This window comes from Rhincodon typus, chromosome 29 (genome assembly GCF_021869965.1).
Source record: "Rhincodon typus isolate 14 chromosome 29, sRhiTyp1.1, whole genome shotgun sequence".
In the NCBI taxonomy this organism is placed as follows: Eukaryota; Metazoa; Chordata; class Chondrichthyes; order Orectolobiformes; family Rhincodontidae; genus Rhincodon; species Rhincodon typus.
The window spans coordinates 36,655,416-36,674,462 of NC_063360.1; the positions used below are offsets into that span (position 1 = coordinate 36,655,416).

General features: G+C 41.5%; 1 protein-coding gene across 1 annotated transcript in view; it reads right to left on the reverse strand.

Moving 5' to 3' along the window:
* mfsd14a2 (major facilitator superfamily domain containing 14A2) overlaps positions 1-19,047 on the reverse strand; it is a gene marked incomplete at its 3' end in the record, with an annotated part of 56,256 nt that overhangs the window by 17,840 nt on the left and 19,369 nt on the right. The window contains exons 2-5 of the mRNA XM_048613947.1: positions 7,389-7,484; positions 6,014-6,076; positions 3,126-3,253; positions 2,239-2,353 (exon numbers count right to left, since the gene is read on the reverse strand). Of these exons, the coding sequence (XP_048469904.1) occupies positions 2,239-2,353; positions 3,126-3,253; positions 6,014-6,076; positions 7,389-7,484 (402 nt within the window). The remainder of the gene's footprint in view (positions 1-2,238; positions 2,354-3,125; positions 3,254-6,013; positions 6,077-7,388; positions 7,485-19,047) is intronic.

Sequence of the window (19,047 nt, forward strand, 5' to 3'; positions counted from 1 at the left end):
TGTGTGTGTGTGTGTGTGTGTGTGTGTGTGTGTGTGTGTGTGAGAGTAACAGTTGGCAAACCATGTTGCAGCTACATAAAACCCTCATTAGGCCGCATTTGGAGTACTGTGTGTACATTTGGCCACCACACTACCAGAAGGATGTTGGCACCTTTGGAAAAAGGCAGAGAAGGTTCACCAGGATGTTGCCCTGTCTCAAGAGCATTGGCTATGAGGAAAGGTTAAAAAGCCTAGGATTGTTTTCACTGGAAAGACAGCAGCTGAGAGGAGACCTGACAAAGGTCTACAAAATAATGAGAGGCAGAGATAGGGTGGATAGTCAGAGGCTTTCTCACCCCAGAGTTGAAGTTTCAATTACAAGGGGGCACAGGTTCAAGTTGAGAGAGGGAGTTTAAGGGAGATATGAAAAGGAACTTTTTCACACAGAGTGGTAGGAGCCTGGAACACACTGCCAGATGACATGGTGGAAGCAGGCATATTCGCGACATTTGAGGCATTTGGATGGTTACGTGAATAGGGAGGGAAGAAGGTTTGTTTTTTAGTTTAGATTGGCACAGGCTTGGAGAGCTGAAGGGCCTGTTTGTGTGCTGTACTTCTATACTTTGTTCTTTCAATGCCTCAAGTGCTTCACAGTTGATGAGGTAAACTGTTTCCCAAGCGGTAAACAGCAGCAAACATTTTGCATCCACTGGTTGATGGATGAATGCTGGCCCGGACACTGGGGAGAATTCCTGCTCTTTCATGTAATGGAATCACTAACTCTTACTCAGGTGAAGGTGGGGTTGGAGATAGGAAATGGGGTGAGGTTGTTGACTTGCTCGCCAAGCTAGCTTATTTTTGTTCAGACGTTTTGTCACCATGCTAGGTGACATCATCAGCGGAGCCTCCGATGAAGCGATGTTATTCTACTCCGCTTGGAATTTACACTGTCCGGTCCGTTACAGTGAGTACTGTCATTGCCGATTTTGAACTGTATGGGGTCAAATTCTATATGTTTATTGATTGAAGTATGGGTGGAGAACCATGCCTCTAGGAATTCCTGCGCCTGTCTTTGTTTGGCGTGGGCTACTATGGTTACGTTGTCCCAGTTAAACTGATGGCCTTCATTGTCTGAATGTACAGATATTAAGGATTGTTCATCATGTCGTTTTGCTTTAACTCTCCCTAATATCGGTACATTCAGACAATGAAGGCCATCAGTTTAACTGGGACAACGTAACCATAATAGCCCAAGCCAAACAAAGTCAGGAATTCCTACAGGCATGGTTCTCCACCCATACTTCAATCAACAAACATACAGAATTCGACCCGAGAACAAACCCATACAGATCAAGACCGGCAATGACAGTACTCACCACAACGGACCGGACAATATAAATTCCAAGCGGAGTAGAAGAATATCGCTTCATCGGAGGCCTCACTGATGATGTCACCTAGCACGGTGTCGAAACATCTGCACAAAAACAAGCCAGCTCGGCGAGCAAGTCAACAACCTCATCAACAACTTGAGTTACAAATCGTCGCCAATACTTATATAGGAAATTGAGTCTTACCATCTTGTTGGAAGCATACCATATCAGAAAGTGAAATATTCCTGCAATACTGCTTTGGAGGGTTGACATCGATTCCAAACTTAAGACCTGTTAGGGGACGTCAGTTGAGGAGCAGTCAGGTTGAGACTGTACCCCTGTTCAAAAACCCAATGAAATTTTCAAAAGCCAAGGTTTCAGTACATGGAGGAAAAAATATTCCCTCTGGTGAGTGAATCAAGAGCTGGAGGGCCAAAGTTTAAAATTAATGGTGTTAAAAAATTCAGGAGAGATGGGGAGAAATATTTCCACTGTTGTTGGAATCTGGAATGACTTACCTGAAAAAGTGATGGAAACTGATTCCATCAACAATTTTAAAGGAGAGAATTGGCAGTTAGAGGATGAAGATCTTACAGGATAGCAGACAATGGGAGGAAGCACAAATATTCTAACAAACAAAAGATAAAGCACAACCATGAGATACCAAATGAGCTCCTTCAAACTGTATATTTCTAAGAGTCCACGAACCTAAACCTCACGACTCAGAATGGCAGCAGATAGAGCGATTGTTCTCAACATCTCACTTATGACTTATGGTGTACAATTAAAACTCTAGTAATAATCAGCCACGGACCTTTAGCGATTTAAACTCTGAAAACGTCCCCAGAGTGGACAAAGAGATTTTCTCTTTAGCTACATTGAGACTTACAAGTCCATAAGCTGTGCTCCTCTCATGCTCCTGAGTTATATCTGCTACGTAGGCAAAGATCACCGAAAATGTGACTGCAAACACTCCAGACATAGAAATCACTGCAAAATACCACCTGTGTGAGGCAAAGCACAAACAGAAACAACTAATTTTCAGATGGTTTGCATTTATGGCTCCAAAGAGTAAGAAAAGCTAGTTCCCTGGAAGTGAAGGGCATTCAAATCAGAAAGGTCGGCTGCAAATTTACTGTTACAAGCAACACCATATGTGGAATAACTTAAACTTAAAATGCATTACAGATCATTTGAGGCTAGGTATTACTCCTAATCTTTGGTCATGGAGCCCTCCTGAGAACATTTACCCCTTCTGTTTGGGGTGGGGGGGGTTAGTGGGGCAGAGGTGTGTTTGGTGATAAATGCTCTCCAACTAGCCAGAAAGCCTTCCGCTACTTACTCTTACATTATGAGACAGCAGTTTTGCCTGATTTGTGTGTCAATTCTCTTCACAATTTTGAAAACTCTAAAGCAATCCTAACCATTGGTCTTACTTGTAAAGTGAACTCTTGCTGCCCACAATGATCTTGTCAAAAGTGGCTAGCCAGCAAAGTTCAGGTTTTGATGGAAGGCAAAGTCAGGAACTTGCTACAGTAAAATTTCAAACACATGTTTCTCACTACATTTTGATGCAGAGTTTATTTTTCATCCTCAACAATTTGAGGTGTAGGATAAGTAAAACGTGAGAAGCAAACCTAGTTTGGTTTTATTTTCTGCAATCAGATGAAACTAATCATCAACTTACTGTCATTTTGCTTTAGCGACCTGCTTAAGTGTCTCCGACACTACTTTGTTTTGGCTCTGGTAAGATATTTAATATAGCAAGACACTCACCAGGGGCTTATTCTCATGAGAGGAATTGGGGCACAGGTGAAGAACACTGTTAGCAGAAGGAAGGATTTCCTGCCCCAAACATCCGACAACGCTCCAATCAGAGGAGCGCTGAGAAATGATAATATTCCCTGCAGATGAAAACAAATTCATTAGAAGCAATGAAAACATGAGTTGATCGAGCACACCACAATTTTATCAGAGAAGTTCTTTCCAAATTACAAACAGAAAAAAACTCAATGTTAGAAATTTGAAATTTAAAAAAATTAAACATGCAGGAAGCACACATGAGCCTTCTGGTAACACAATGGAGCAAAGCCAGGAAGCCCTTCACCATCGAAGGCAGTGATACATCCTTTTAATCTACCCTGCTGTAGATGTCCCAAGAGTCACAGGCTGGGAAAGATTTACTGACCTGACCATGACAGTGAAATATGAATGTTTGTAATTACATAAATACACGGTGCCTGAGGGCAACTATTGTACCTCAGTTCATTAAGTTTGTCCACGTCTTCAAGCTCAACTAGTTTCCTGAATAAAATTATGTAAACAATGTGCTTTTGCTGAAAGGGTCAATAATGGGAAATGCTTCTTGCAAGTTGTCACCGCCACTCTGCTGAACTGAAAGAATTGAGTAACCACACTGTTTTGCGAGAAAGTGGAGAAATCAAATATCTTACTTTAATTTCATCAGGATATGGGTGCTGCAAGGTCAGCATTTATTACCCATTGCTCCTTGGAATGATGCTGATGGTGGGCTGTTGGTTGGAAGAGGGGGCAGGGAAGTAGGGAGAGCTCAAGGGAAGGCTTTCCAATGCAATGCATTTCAAAACTGGAAAGATGGCTTTGGTAGTCCCAATGCTAAATGCCATCCAACCTCAAAACGGACCAATACAAAAAAGCCAAGTGACATGTATCATAGGTAAGGGGGTGGCAAGGAGATGCACTAGAGGTGGTTCACCATTCCATGTGTAAATCAAACCACATACGTTCTCACTACAACTCATTAGTCCACTTAGCTGCAGCGTATTAATTTGTGCTTTTAAGCGCCAAAACAAACTGCTAAAATGGTAGAACGCATGACAAACCACTTGAAAGAAAGCAGACTCATAGTAAAATCCCTTTCGCTTACACTGCTCAATCTGCTGAGTTCTTTCACCATTTTCTTTACTTTTCATTTGAAAGTAGTAGCAGAGAGATTCTGGGAAGAGTTTTGGAATCTTCTACATACAAGCCAACAAAAAGCTGCTGCTGCTATTTTTTTCAAATCAGCAACAAGACTGGTTTGGAGGTAGACAAACAGGAAGCTGGAAGAACAGAACAAGCCAGGCAGCATCTGGAGGAAAGGCTGGGCCCTAGCTACCCCTGCCTGTTTGTCGGTTATGTCAAACAGTCCCTCTTCAGCACGTTCACTAGTACTGTTCTCCAAATCTTCTGCCGCTTCATCGATGACTGCATTGGTGCTGCATTCTGCACCCAGGCTGAACTGTAGCAGTTCATCAACTTCACTAACAACTTCCACCTTGCCCTCAAATTCACTTGGTCTATCTCAGACACCTCCCTCCACTTTCTTGACCTCTCCGTTTCCATTTCTGGTGACAGTTTACGGACCGACATTTACTATAAACCCACAGACTCCCATAGCTACCAAGGCTACACCTCTTCCCACCCTGTATCCTGCCAAAACTCCAACACGTTTTCCCAATTCCTCAGTCTCTGTCGCATCTGCTCTGACGAGAAGATATTCCACTCCCAAGCATCCCGGATGTCTGCCTTTTCCAAACACCACTCTTTTACCCCTCTGTCATCCAGACAGACCTCCACCATGCCTCTTGCATTTGCTGCTCCACAGCTCTTAACTACCCCACCCCCTCCAAATCATAATAAAGATAGCGTTCCCCCTTGTCCTCACTTTCCATCCCGCCAGTCTCCGCATCCAAACTATCATACTCAAACACTTCCACCAACTCCAATTAGACCCCTCTATCTGGAACATCTTTCACTCCCCACCCGTCTCTGATTTCTGCAAGGACCATTCCCCTTGCTACTCCTTAGTTCGCACCATACTCCCCACCAACTACTCCAACCCGCCCAGTACATTCCCCTATAAAAGATGCAACACCTGCCCACACACCACCTTCCCTCACCTCCATTTAAGGCCCTAAACAGTCCTCCCAGGTGAGACGGGGCTTCACCTGCATCTCCTCCAACCTAGTCTATTGCATCTGGTGCTCCCAATGTGTTCTTCTCTACATCGGTGAGACCAAACGTAGATTAGGTGACCATTTCACCGAGCATCTTCACCTGGCCCATAACGGCCAACCTAATCTCCCAGTGACCACCCATTTCAACACCACCCCACCCCGTCCCGACTCCCATCCTACATATCTGCCCTCTGTCTCCTCCAGTGAATCCGAATGCAAATTTGAAGAACATCTTATCTTCCTCCTGGGCACCCTACAGCCTGGAGAACTCAACAGTGCATTCTCCAATTTCAAATAACTTTCCGACCCTCTTCCCCGACTTTCTGACCCTCCCTTCTAGCCACCAACCGGATTCGTCCTTCAATCAACCAACTAGGTCATACCTACTATCAGTGTCCACCTATCACCACCATTCTGCTAAACCCCCTTCCCCTCCCACTTTAACTGCAGCTCCCCCAACCCCACATCCAATCCCGAAGAAGGGTAATACCCAAAATGTTGACTTCTCCTCTCCCCCAGATGCTGCCTGGCTCTCTGTGTTCTTCCAGCCTCCCGTTTGTCTACCTTGGATTCCAGCATCTGCGGTTTTTTTGTCTCTAAGACTGATTTGGAATTGGCCATTTGAATTAACTGGAACTACAGTGTATTTTAAATTGCAGGACAAATTATGCAGTTGTATTTGCTTACCTTCACCCCATGAATAAGTCCATTCATTAGAAAGGTGTGCTGAGGAAATGTCTGATGCAAAACCTAAGGGAAACATTAAATGTTATCTCATTAATTTATAAATCTTTGTTAAGCCACTTTTATACTAAGCTGACAACATACAAAATCTTGCAGCATCATTCTATAAAAATCAAGTATCCTTGGCTAATTAACTATGGTCAGCAGCTTGCCTTGGTGTGACTACTAACTGCACACAACTCATGTCAGAAGCAGAAGTGGCATTTGTGTAGCTCACTCCTAACACAAGATGATCATGTTCCAGCTCCTATTGCCAAGATTTTACTTTACAGTTCGAATACACTGATTCTGAGGGTACAACACAGAGCAAGGCAAAATACCTATACTAAAATAGCTTTTTAAAAATAAAACCTCAAGCGCTCAATTCCCCTGCAAAACTTTTCCCGTATCTTTCTTCGAAGCCTTGAAGGAAGTGACAACTTGGAAGTACTTTGCCCAAAAATCTATACAGATGTATCTCAACAGCTTGACTCCTAGTCCTGAACAATATTCAGGATGCACTTTCCATCAGAGATCACTGAAGTGTGACCAGGAGTGGAAGGATGTTGAGTTACAGGCTTTATTCCTCTGCCAATAGACAGGAGCCTGGTTCATTGCACTGGGGGATTTAAGACATTTGACATCGCAACATGTGCAGCTGCGCTGGGACAATGCAGCTACATATTGGGAGTGGCACCAATTGCATGTCAGTGATTACACCATTCCACATTACTTCCTATGTGGATCTGGTCAGTGAATGCTAGCTGGTTTTGTGAATGTTAGTAGTCACGTCATGTCACAGCAATCAGTGATATGATTCCTCCACAGAAGTGAAGAGCTAACCAATTCAGCTGAGAAATTAACGATGCAACTTGCCCAATGGGCAGGTCTTAGTGTTGTTGGCAAGGCAACATCTAGTTTCCATCCCTAATCACCCGTGAACTGAATGATTCACAGGTCATTTCAGATAGCAATTAAGAGTCTACAACATTACTGAGTTGAGTTATATGTCAGCTAGACCAGGTATGGACAGATTTCCTTCACTAAAATGAGATATATGCTTACAATAATTGATGATAATTTCATGGTCACTGTACGGAGATACTGATTACTTGTATTCCAGATCTATTAAGTGAATTTAAATTCTATGAACTGTCCCAGTAGCACTTGTACACATGTTCCCAGACATTGTCTTCATCTTCCTTAATTGTGAATGACTATTCCAGGGACATTACCACTGGATTATGCCATATCATCAGTACATTGATTTGTGCATCAAACCACAGTTAGTGTACCCATTTTAATGAAATATATTGGTCTATGCATTCATTATACTCACAGTTAGCATAGGAGTTGTCAGCAAGCCCCAAGCAAAGAACTCTAAAAAGATGACAATCACTGCGTGATAGATACTCGGTTCACCTATCCCTTGGGGCTGAAAACAGAAGAGAAAGCAATCAATCCAAAGAAACACCACAATTTTCATGGATTGGGGCCTCAGCTTTGTCCATAAATTGCTCAGAATCAAGGGCCTCACACTAACGCAGAATTTAACACCAAATCCAAGATAGGAGAAGTGTGACACTGATGAAAGGCCCTTGTACTGGGGTTAGGGAATCTGAACACATTTTCACAAAGTTCTCATTATCCTAGGTTTGCTAATCAAGGTTCAGTGATACATTGCTATCACAAGTAGAAGAGGCAAGAACTGCTTCAGACATCATCAACTGCCATACTCTAACCAACCAAGCTAACTGGCTGTATGTAAATCATCTGTTAAATTACTGAAAACAGAAAACACTTGCGCCATCACCTTCTGATAAAATCAAGGAGTAGGCAAGTGGCTGAAAGAAGTCAAAGAGAAGACAGAAAAATTGAGCTCAGTCTGTTTGCAATCTTCCGTAAATCTATAGATTGTGCTGATTAATTGGACAATAGCTGCTCTAACGCGCTAATTAAAGGGAAAGATGAAGAGGAGAACAATAGATCACCAAGTTCAATACCAGCCGTGATGTGAGCAAACTCCTAGAATCCATCATTCAAGTGAAAATTAGAACATAATGCTCGTGTTATTGAATATTTGCAAACCTGGTTCAATCAAAAGCAGGTTACACTTTTAAACTGGGAGAATCTGAGGAAAATGTGACTGCAAAAAGAAACTTGGATGTAATGCTTAAGTTTTTTTTGAAAAGACAGCTTTAGATAGGGTATCACAAGAGGCTTGTTCAAAGAATACAGACACGTGGCACAAGTAGTAATGTAGCCATACGAGATAAAACTGGTGAAACAGGAATTGAACAGTTAGGGTAAACTGCAGTTGTCTGGATTGAACCAGGATCACATGTTTTGTGTCCAATTTTGTTCTAAGCTTATAAACAATTCAGCCTTGCGTATATTTGGTGTATGACAAGAGCATCAGGAAGACAAATTGAGGTGGGAGAAGAAACTAAGCAGGTCAGGATTCTCTCTACAGAAAATCCATGACAGGAGTAGATGATCACAGGCACCAACTGATTCCCTCAAACAGAATACATGGAAATTAATCCATTAAAAACAGCAACTGCAGTTTATCAAGAGCACAACATTGAAGATTAATAAATTTCACTAAGAGTGATTTAGTCACAGTGGATTTCTTTAAGTTTTGGGACACCCATGGTAGGAAAGCAAATTTCTCTCGGATGAGACATTGCGGTTATAAGCAGCATCTCATGATACTTGTTATTTGAACTGAAAATGTAGAATTCGAAAAGACTTAATGCAGTTTATTTTAAAACTTATGAACACTTTTCCCAGAATGAGTACGGAATAGCCAATTCCTCAAGTTGGAAGTCAGTAATGAGTGATTATTAAGTTAAAAATATTAATCATGTCGTGAAGAGTGGATTGAGGACAATTTTGCCGCAGAGGACTGCTGAAGCAGAAAATGCTTTGCCAGAGGTCTTGAGGAAGAGACCTTAAAGATTATTTGAAGCACAGCAAGGTTAAGGACTTTGCTGAAAAAAGTAGTACAGCAAGTTTAGCTTAGAATTATTCTAGAAAAAGCTAGCATAGATACAATGGGTTGAATGCCTTTGTCTTGTAAACTTGTACAACTATACAGTCAGAGTCACACAGCAGAGAAACAGACCCTTGGGTCCAACTGTTTGTGCCAAACATAATCCCAAACTAAACTAGTCCCACCTGCCTGCTCCTGGCCCATATCCCTTCAAAGCTTTGCTATTCAACTACTTATCTTAACTGTCTTTTAAACAGTGTAACTCTGCCCACATCCACCACTTCCTCAGGAAGTTCTTGGCTTTTGTCAGTCAATTCCCTCCTAGAAAAAGCCATTTGTCTTCCCACACAACCCCCTTTCCATTCCATTTTTGTTGTTTACTGCATTTTGTAAACATTTTTGACATTAGCCACACAATCACATCTCAAGCAAAAGTGGCTCAACCTTAAAACAGGACTTCTGTACAATTGTTTATTTTTAAGATGCTATTTGCATTCATGCACTCCACTCTTAACATGAGCAGAATCAGTTTGAAGTACAAAACAACACTATGGTGAACAGATTAAAATTTTCTAGTCCCTTCAGAAGATACCAACTCCTCACCCACTCGGTTTCCTGAGCAATGGCCTCTGGTAGCATATCTAGTCTGAGCTGGACTTATTCAAATTAATTTGGCTATCAATCTAACAGCATTACATGAGAATTTGACTTGCATTCCCTGGAGTATTTAAGATTAAAAATAATGAAACAGATGGGTTTAAGATTTTCAAAGCAGTTACTTCAGGCAATTGGGATAAACTATTTTCCCTGGTGGGAGATTCAAGAACAAGCCCACAGAACATTAAAAAGAGCCACACCATTCAGGGATGATGTCAGGAAGAAATCCTTCACAGAAAGGGGAGTGGAAATCTCGAACTCTCAGCCCCAAAGCAAAAATCAGTTGCAACTGGAAATCAAAAGAAAGTTTCAAACCATACTAGACTTTTGTTAGATAAGACTAAGCAGTAAGGAATACCACTCATACTCACTCCTTAATGGCATTTGGGGTTTACCTGCAGCAGATGGATATCAAAGCCTTTTCCATTACGCTTCCGTTGCTTATTGTATGCTGTCTTGCTCCTATCTTGCAATTCTCAGCATTTCAGACACTGCCCACACAAGAACATATCACATGCAAAAATGGCTCATTCTTAGGACAGGTTTTCATACAATTGATCAAGGAGGCACCTCACCACCGCCCTCTCCGGGACAACGAGGGATAAGTAACAAAGCTGACCCATTCAGCAGCACCCAGATCCCATGAATGAATAAACAAACAGGTTGGGTTAAGAAATAGATCAGCAGAACAGGCTCAAGGGGCAAGATGGCAAGCTCTTCATGCAGTCCCTTTAAATTGAGCTTGCAGCAAGAACTTCTAACATGAAACAAGGCTTCTTGCTGTACTCAACTCAGACATTAATGGTACATCACTATCTGTTTACAAACAGTTTCAGCTCAGCATCACTGAAACCTGTGCAATTCCATTGTTATGACCTGTATCAACTCAAATCATCAAGGCCTGTTAATTTACATCTCAGAGTATTAAAGGAAATGGCCCCAGGAAATACTGCATGCGCTGGTGGCCATCTGCCAAATTCTACAAACTCTGGAGTGGCTCCTACAGACTGGAGGGACAAACGTAGCCCCACTATTTAAAAAGGACAGAAACAAACAGTTATAATTAGTTAGCATCATCATTGGGGAATATGGTCGTTTTATAATAAACGGTGATAACATTTGGAAAGCATTAACAGGATTAGACAAAGCTAGCATGCGTTTATGAAAGGCAAATTATCCTTAACAAATCTACAGTTTTTTTGAGAATCTAACTCGTAGAATAGACAAGGGAGAACCAGTGGATATGGTATATTTGGATTTTCAGACAGCATTGAAAAAGGTCCCTCGTAAGAGTTTATGAGAGAAGTTACAAGCACATGGGATGTGGGAGAACTATTGCTACAGACTGAGAATTGGTTGACAAACAGGAACCAGAGTGGGAATGGATAGACCATTTTGCAAGAAGCAAGCACTGACTAGTGGAGTACCCCAAGGACCAGTGTTTGGGCCCCAGGTATTCATGATTTATTTCAATGACCTGGATCAAGGAACCAAATGCAACATGTTTGAATTTCCTGATGATAAAAACTGGGCATGATTGAGCGCTGTAAACAAGATGTAAGGAGGCTGCAAGGTGATTTAGTCAAGTTGAATGAGTGGGCAAACATAGCAGATGCAGCACAACATGACTAAATGTGAAGTTATACACTACAGTGTGAAATAGAAATTAAGCGTACTATTTAAATGATGATTTATTGGGAAGTATGGATCTAAATAGGATCACCTTGTACGGCAGTTGTGGAAAGTAGAGAGGTAAGTGCAGTAAGCAATTAGGAAGGCAAATGGTATAATGACTTTCACTGTGTGTTGTAGGGATGTCTTACTGCAGTTATACAGGGCCTTGGTGTAGGCACACAAAACACTGTACAGTTCTGGTCTCCAACCTAAGGATATGCTTGCCACACAGAGTTTGCAAAGGTTATTTCAGTTGATACCAAGTTTGGCAGAACTGTCCTTTGAGGGGAGATTAGTTTCACTGGGCCTGTATTCATGAGTTTATAAGGATAAGAGATGGTCTGATTGAAATATGTAAAATTCTAAAAGGGCTGGATAAACTCGATGCGGGGAGGGTGTTTCCCAAGTTGGGAGTCTAGAACCAGGAGACACTGTTTCAGTATATGGACCGCCCATTTAGTACTGAGATTGAGGAAAACTTTCTTCATCCAAACAGTAGTGAATGGTAGTGCATGTCTTGATTACAGAAGGTTGCCGAGGTCAAGTCACTAAATATATTCAAGAGACAGGTAAAGTTTTAGATTTTTAAAGCCATCAAGAGTTATGGGAAGTAGGCAGGAATATGATATTGAGGTAGATGGCCAACTGTGATCATACTGAATAGTGGATCAGGTTAAAAGGACCAAATGAATTACTCCTGCTCCTTGTTTCTACATTGGGGCCCAGTAATCACTTCCCACTGGGAAGGAGTTCAAAGCAATGAAGTTTTGAAATATAAACAAAATACTGGAATTGCTCAGGTCAGGCATCATATGTGGTGAGACAGAGGTCTAACTTTTCAAAAGTTACCTTTTTCTACTGCTAAGATGTTGATTAACTGGAATATTTCCAGAATCTGCTCATCTAACCTCTAGGTTGGGAAGTGAACTCTAATGAGGAACCAAGATAGTCATCCATGTTTCAGATATTATGTGCAAATGATTAGAGAAACTCTTCAGATAAGACTGTGATGTTTTGAAAATTGAGACAGGATGCTCCGAGATAGCAAGAATTGTAGATGCTGGTGTCAGAGTGTGGAGCTGGAAGAACACAGGAGGTCAGGTAACATCACAGGAGCAAGGAAGCTGACATTTCAGGTCAGGACCCTTCATCAGGACTGATACATAGACACAGAAACACAAAAGATACGAGCAGGTGGTAGCCATTTGGCCCTTCGAGCCTGCTGTTACATTCTTCACGATCATGGCTGATCAGCCAACTCAATAGCCAAATCCTGCTTTCTCCCCATAACCTCTGATCTCATTCACCCGAAGTGCTATATCTAGTCGCCTCTTGAATACATTCAATGTTTTGGCATCAATTACTTCCTGTGGTAATGAATTCCACAGGCTCACCACTCTTTGGGTGAAGAAATGTCAGCTCAGATCCATCCTAAGTTGTCTATCCCGAATCCTCATGTTGTGATCCCTGGTTCTGGATACACCCACCATCGGGAACATTCTCCCTGCATCTACCCTGTCCAGTCCTGTTGGAATTCTAAGTCTCTATGAGATCCACCCCCCCCCTCATTCGTTAGAACTCCAGCAAAAACAATCCCAACCTAGTCAATCTCTCCTCATACCCACCATCCCCAGAATCAGCCTGGTAAATCTTTGCCGCATTCCCCTCGAGAGCAAGAGCATCATTCCTCTGAAAAGGAGACCAAAACTGCACACAATATTCCAGGTGTGGTGTCACCAAGTCTCTGTACAACTGCAACAACGCATCCCTGTTCCTGTCCTCAAAACCTCTCACGATTAAGGCCAACATACCATTTGCCTTCTTTACTGCCTGCTGCACCTTCCCCTCTCCCAATTTACAGCCATTCAGGCAGTAATCTGCTTTCAACAACAAGAACAAAGTTGCTGGAAAAGCTCAGCAGGTCTGGCAGCATCTGTGAAGGAGAAAACAGAGTTAACGTTTCGGGTCCGGTGACCCTTCCTCAGTAATCTGCCTTCTTGTTTTTGCCTCCAACAAGTGAAGAACCTCACATTTATCCAAATTATACTGCATCTGCCATGGATTTGTCCACTCACCCAACCTGTTGAGATCATGAAGAAGGATCTCTGCAGCCTCGTCACAGTTCACCCTCCCACCCAACTTGGTATCATCTGCAAATGTGGAGAGGTTACATTTTGTTCCCTCATCCAAATCGTTAATATGTTATGAATAGCTGAAGTCCTAGTATCGATCCCTGTGGCACCCCACTAGTTACTGCCTGCCAATTTGAAAAGGACCCATTAATTTCTACCGTTTCCTCCCTGCCAAACAGTTTTCTATCCGTCTCAATAGGGCCCTGACCCAAAACGTCGACTTTCCTGCTCCTCTGATGCTGCCTGACCTACTGTATCCCTCCAGCTCCACACTGTATTGACAAGTTCTAGGGTACACCTGATCAGGTCCCAGGATTTAGTTACTGTAAAATGTAAACCCATGAGAACATTTGCTTTGTCAATATAATAAATTTAACATCTTTATGCCAAACAGTGCAAACAACCAATTCATGTCAACAATAATGGCTCATGCACTTAGCAGCTGACTTCATCACAAAAGTGTTATTCTCTGCTCGTAAGCTTGAATCAATCAGCATGGCAATACATAAATCACAGGGGACTAAGTTCATTGCAAATTAACCCCAAATAGACTTGAGAAATTTGAATTTTCCTCAATGCAACAGTTTTGTCAGTTTTCAACTTGGATACAGTGATACTCAGAGACTAAATTCATTAAAAAGTTACTTCAATATCAGATACAATTTCAGACATGGAACTAGATCAATACAACACAACCTAGCAAATTCTGCAGAACAATATCAGAAACAGGTTATTGTAAAATGAAACCAAAAACCTCCACCTTTAGGCAAATGGTATAAAACAGCATCAGAAGACTGAACCAAAATGAAAACGTTTAGTGATTTCATTCCATGCCTCCAAATTCCATCTCGGAAAGACCAATAGCCTTGCCATCTATGCTCCAGTGGCTGTGCCTGTTCCTATGCACACAGAAGTTAGGATCCTGTCTCAATTTTCAAAACATCTCAGTCTTATCTGAAGAGTTTCTCTAATCATTTGCACATAATATCTGAAACATGGATGACTATCTTGGTTCCTCATTAGAGTTCACTTCCCAACCTAGAGGTTAGATGAGCAGATTCTGGAAATATTCCAGTTAATCAACATCTTAGCAGTAGAAAAAGGTAACTTTTGAAAAGTTAGACCTCTGTCTCTCTCTCTCACCACATATGATGCCTGACCTGAGCAATTCCAGTATTTTGTTTATATTTCAAAACTTCATTGCTTTGAACTCCTTCCCAGTTAGAGAGAAGTATAGAGGAGAAAAACAGCTTTTGTGTGAATGTTCACAAATACAAGGAGGACAGGTAGGTTAGATGACTAAGATGACCCATAGAACATTTTCTTTATTGGCTCAGGCACTGAATAAAAACAGAGCTTTTTCTAGAACAATATGAAACATTAATTAGGTCACAGCTATAGTACTGCATACAGTCCTGTCATCACATTACAGGTAGAAAGTGATTGCATGAGATGCTAAGAGGAATCTTGTGAATGGTACACATGACAAAATTTTTAACAATGAGGAAAAATTGGATATGCTTGAATAGTCGTGAGAGCAGAGCAGATGGAGGTTATTACAAAATTTAATTGTAATGTATAAAATTATGTTGGGGCTAGCTTGGGTTGATAGGAAGACCTTATTTCCACGAGCAGAAGGATCAATAACCAGGGATCATAGATTTAAACTGACAGGAGGATTAGAAAGGGGTTGGGAGTAATCTTTTCATCAGGGCTGATAATAGTGGGGTCAGGCTGTAGACTTAAAGCTGGAAAGTGGGAGTATGTTGGCTGGGTCTTTATCAACCACAATGAACCAAACGATAATCTGTGTGGTCAACTCATGTTTCGTAACAGAAAGGACTGCGTTGCTGAAAATCTCAGGATTCCTCCGGGTGCTCCGGTTTCCTCCCACAGTCCAAAGATGTGCAGGTTAGGTGTTTTGGCCATGCTAAATTGCCCGTAGTGTTCAGGAATGTACAGATTAGGTGGGTTATAGGGGTATGGGTCTGGGTGGGATGCTCCAAGGAACAGTGTGGACTTGTTGGTCTGAAGGGCCTGTTTCCACACTGTAGGGATTCTATGATTTTATGATTCTTGATCCCTGGTCATGAGTTAGAATTAGTGCCTGGCTCAAGATGTGCTACCAGGAAGAGGGATGTCACTTCAGTGAGCATTAGCACCAGATTTGGCAAAAGTGGAAGTTGTTCTGCAAAGGATTGAAGAGAGAGGATGTTAATGTCCTGTCAAAAAAGGGGAATTCAGAAAGCGATAGAATACTTTAATAGTAGGGCTTCAGAAAATACAAAAAAACCAAGATTAGTCAGTAGCGAAGGAAACAGTTGGGAATTTAATGGGAGAAAATAGTAATAAACAGGAGACACTCAAAATATAGGAATGATAAAGTTCTGGAGAAAGCAGTTCATAAAGCATGTACAGGAATCCTTCCTCATTATATGTTTGTCAACCTACATGACAGAAGCATTAATAGATGTGGTTACAAGATATGAACTCAAATTGTGCAATATGACAAATGCCAATGAGCAATTTGACAGCAGTGAGAATTTTTTTTTCATTCATTAATGGGATGATGGCATCGCTGGCTAGACATTTATTGCCCATCCCTAATTGCCCAGAGGGCAGTTCAGTCACCCACATTGCTGTGGGTCTGGAGTCACATGTAGGCCAGACCAGGTAAGAATGGCAGTTTCCTTCCCTAAAAGGACATTAGTGAACCAGGTGGGTTTCTCTGACAATCGACAATGGGTTCATGGTCATCGTTAGATTCTTAATGCCAGGTATTTTTATTGAATTCACATTCCACCATCTGCCATGGCGGGATTCGAGCCCAGTTCCCCAGAATGTTATCTGGGTCCCTGGATTAACAGTCCAGCAATAATACCATTAGGCCATGACCTCCTGAAACATGAAGGCCTAAATTTAGAAGTAAAATACAATAAAAGTTAGTGGGATAATTAGACCTGACTAATTTATAAAATTAAGTGAGGGAAGAAAAACAAGTCTGAAGAGCCACATGGGATGCAAAAAAACAGCAATTTCACGACAATTATATCCCATTAACACTATTTAAACTGGTTGCAATATATAAACTGGCCAAGAGGAGTCTACAAAGGGATATCAATAGGTTGAATGCGCGGGCCAAGATCCGGCAAATGGACTATCTAGAGGGAAAATGTGACATAGCTTTTTTTAATTCTTCCTGTCAAAGTGGGCAAACACCAAAATAGTGAAAGGTTGCAGAGCTCTGATATGTGGAGGATCTGGCCCCCTGATACACGTATCACAAAAGTTACTTTGCAGTTATAGCTAGTAATTAGGAAGGCTAACGGAAACTCCCTTCTTGCGAGTAATCAACATCTGGCTTGTATTTGCTCAAATGACTCAGCATTCACAGCTACGTAGAAGTCTTTTATTAAAAAAATTCATAATTCTTTGAGTGAAAAAAATCACCTTGGACCTAATTTGGCCAATCACTTATCCTGAGACCATGATCCTAAGTTGTCAACTCTCCATCTTACATGAGCACATTTCAAGCACAAGTTAGCATTTCCCAGATCAACATTCTGCAATCTCAGAATACAAATTTTTCGCAGTGAATCAAGTCCAATAGAAAATGGATCAAAACTGCACAAGTCAATCACCACAAAATTGCCATATTAGGGACAAAATGGAGACTTCCATCATTCCTACATGACCTAATTTGGGAAACAGGCGGTGGTGAAACATCTATGCTTTATCCAGTCTAACATGTTTTACCAAGTTAGTGCTCGCTGTCCTTTCAAAGGATGAAACATTTATTAATGACAGCAAGCAGCTGACACGAGTAAAAGGTATCCACAAAAGCACTATAATGGATTCTCACATGCACCAGTAAAGATGCATTGGACCAAAGAACGTGACATCATAATATAATTTTTTTTAAGGTAGTCAGAACCTTCCATTCAGTTCAAACAAAGCCAGTTAGTTTGCGTTGAAACTTAGTTTACTGCTTGATGAGCAAATATCCAAATCAGTAACGAATCAAAGGGCCATAGAGCTAAACCTTTTCAGCGTCTGTTATTTACTTTACATGAATTATGTAAAGTCAGTTCTGGTGAAGGAAAACAAGATAAACAGGTTCAATAAAATTCTGGAACAAAAACTCATTGTAAACATATCAGCAAAAAATCTTTGTTCAGTTAAAATGAGATGTCATAAAATTTGGTGCAACGAGGGCATAATCTATGTTCTTTGGAAAAAAAAAACAACCGAAATCTGCCCATAACCCAATTTTATAGTCAGATTTCCAATTTGTTCAGTTTGATACTATACCATGAGGACAATTCACTGCTAGATTTCCAACTAATCAGATACACAGTCAGAAAGGCTCAAAGTAACAGGATTGCCTGTTCACCCACTGCAGCCAGTTCTGTCAGTCAAATCGTGACTTAGAATCATAGAATCCCTACAATATGGGAGCAGGCCAGCCAGCCCATCAAGTCCACACCGCCCCTCCGAGCAGCATCCCATCCAGACCCACTCCCCTACTCTGCCATGGTAACCCTGGCTAATCCACCCAGCCTGCACATCCCTGGACACTATGGGCAATTTTACCATGGCTAATCCACATAACTTGCACATCTTACAACTGTGGAAGTAAACTGGATACTTGTATCTCAACTCAAATTACCCACCTGGCTCTACAATCCTTAGCAGTGATGGCAAGGAGCCTTCTTGAATCAGTGCAAGCCACGGGGTGTAGGTACACCCACAGTGCTGTTACGAAGGGACAGAGAATTTTGATCCAGTAACAGTGAAGGAACATCGTTTCAGCTCAGGGTAGTGTGGGGCTGGGAGAGAGAACTGCAAATGATATTCCAATACGTTTGGTCCTCTTATCCTTCTCGATGGTCAAGTCCTGGGAACGGTAGGTGCTACTATAGAAGTCAAGTTGTTGCATTGCATCATGCATACGATGCATCCTGCTGCCATCATGTATTGATGGTAAAGGGAGTGAGCATTGAAGGTGATGGAAGGAATATGTCAACTGAGTGCGCTACTTTGTCCAGGACAATGTTGAGTTTTGAATGCTGTTGGAGCTGTATTCATCTAGTTAAATACAAAATATTCCATCATGCATCTGACTGTACCGAGTAGATGGTGAACAGGTTCTGGGCAATCAAGTGGCTAGCTACTCATTGCAGAATTCCCAGTCTCTGGCCAGCTCTTGTAGCCACAATATTTAGAGGGCCAGAAAGCGAGATGAAGCAGAAAAAGGTGTTTGCCAAGTGAGACCTAAGCTGAAGACAGAAAGTGAAAAAAAAGTAAGAGGCTAGGAGAAGGCACGAGAAGACAATGGCAGCTTACATGAAAGGGAATCCTAAAGTCTTGAAAAGGCACATAAACAGTAAAGTAGTAACAAGAGTAGAATTAACAAGGACCAAAAATAAAAACAATCTATACACGATCAGATCACCAAGTTTGACATTCTACTCATAAGCATGCTTCTCTATTGTCATCTTACAGCTTAATTTAATGCCAGATACTTGAGACTTAGTAAC